Source organism: Aphanomyces invadans, assembly GCF_000520115.1.
Source record: "Aphanomyces invadans strain NJM9701 unplaced genomic scaffold supercont1.271, whole genome shotgun sequence".
Classification (NCBI taxonomy): Eukaryota; Oomycota; class Saprolegniomycetes; order Saprolegniales; family Verrucalvaceae; genus Aphanomyces; species Aphanomyces invadans.
In genome coordinates, this window is record NW_008580416.1 from 1 (window position 1) to 1,326 (window position 1,326).

The 1,326-nt window shown below is 51.9% G+C and overlaps 1 protein-coding gene across 1 annotated transcript; it reads right to left on the reverse strand.

Annotated features, from left to right (window-relative positions):
• Positions 1 to 1,053: 1,053 nt before the first annotated feature.
• On the reverse strand, positions 1,054 to 1,218 carry H310_15261 (hypothetical protein; the record flags this gene model as incomplete). Its single annotated transcript, XM_008883248.1, has 1 exon — positions 1,054 to 1,218. A coding segment is annotated over one exon (165 nt), but the record flags the coding sequence as incomplete, so codon positions are not given.
• Between the last annotated feature and the right edge of the window lie 108 nt (positions 1,219 to 1,326).

A 1,326-nucleotide genomic window follows, 5' to 3' on the forward strand; every position in this document is an offset into this window, starting at 1 on the left:
GACACAATTTCAAGACAGCTTCTTTGTTCTTCTCCACTCCTTTCGATCTATCTGCTTCCGACAACTCTGGCTTTACCGCAACACTCTCCTCTACATTGAAGCCTTTCCCGACCCCATAACACTTGACGCCGAAATCCATGCGTACCTATCGCTTCACATTCAAGCACATCTGCGACGACTCGACGGACAAGACAATGCACGCAAGATTCTGCGGCCTGTTAAGACGCGGTGGAGACACATACCAAGCCTTTCAACCACAAGACACACCACCACCTACTCCAAACACCTCGATTCTAGCACCACCTACGACACAGCTACCCTGAAGGCTTAACGAATTTCAACAACCCCCCCAAGTCACAGCAACAAATAAGATACAAGTTCAAGCAACAAAAAAAAGTGAGCTGCAAGCTTGCATCTCTCTATGCACAACACCACAACACCAAGTTACAAGCCCTGCCACGTCCAGAGGTGAGGAGAAATTTTGCATACAAAATTTTGGTGAAAAAGAGACGCGGAAGTTGCAACTTCCGCACTCGGGTCCATCAAGCCAGAGTTTCTACACTCTATCTCGAAGACAACAACCTCAGTATCAAGCAGCGCGTCCGCCTGCTAACGCCTCAATAGTTGCGACTCCGAAGCCAGCCAATCCACAACACCTCCTAGGTAAATTGCAGCTCAGCCAAGCCCTTACAAGAAAAAAATCCACTGTGAAGCAGTGAAGTACCCCACAGCTTCCGTCAACACAAAGTCCCCTCGATATTAGCAGCCGCTGCCAACATCATCCGTCGTTTCCTCCCCACCGCTGCGGACAGACGCCCGCCACAGCTTTCGTCAATTTCTGGCAACAACAACTACCATCCTACGCGGCAGTTCCCAGTCAAGCCGCATACCTGAGCATACAGCACCCTGCTGGCACCACACAAGACAGCCAAGCAGCGCTCAAGTCAACCCAACACGATACACTCGGCCTGCCGAGACGCAATGGCATCATCCAATCCATCAGCCAGCAGCCAACATTGGTTTTCACCACCGTCAGCTGCCAACTCGACTGACCATCCGCCAAACGCACGAAGACAACTTGTCTTTGAGCTCGCCGTAAATGCGGACCGAGTTGATCTGGCACCCAAAGCTCAGCGCTTGGATCGGAAGTGCGTACAAAAGCCCCTTGGCCGACGTCGTCGTCACATCCGTCACAGTTGCAGGCCATACACCAACCATCGCAGCGCGAATGCCGACGACCACGAAAATGTACAACATGCACCCAACGACAATCGCATTCGTGTAGCGAAGGGCATACAAGGTCTCGACAAGGCAGAGCGGGATGGT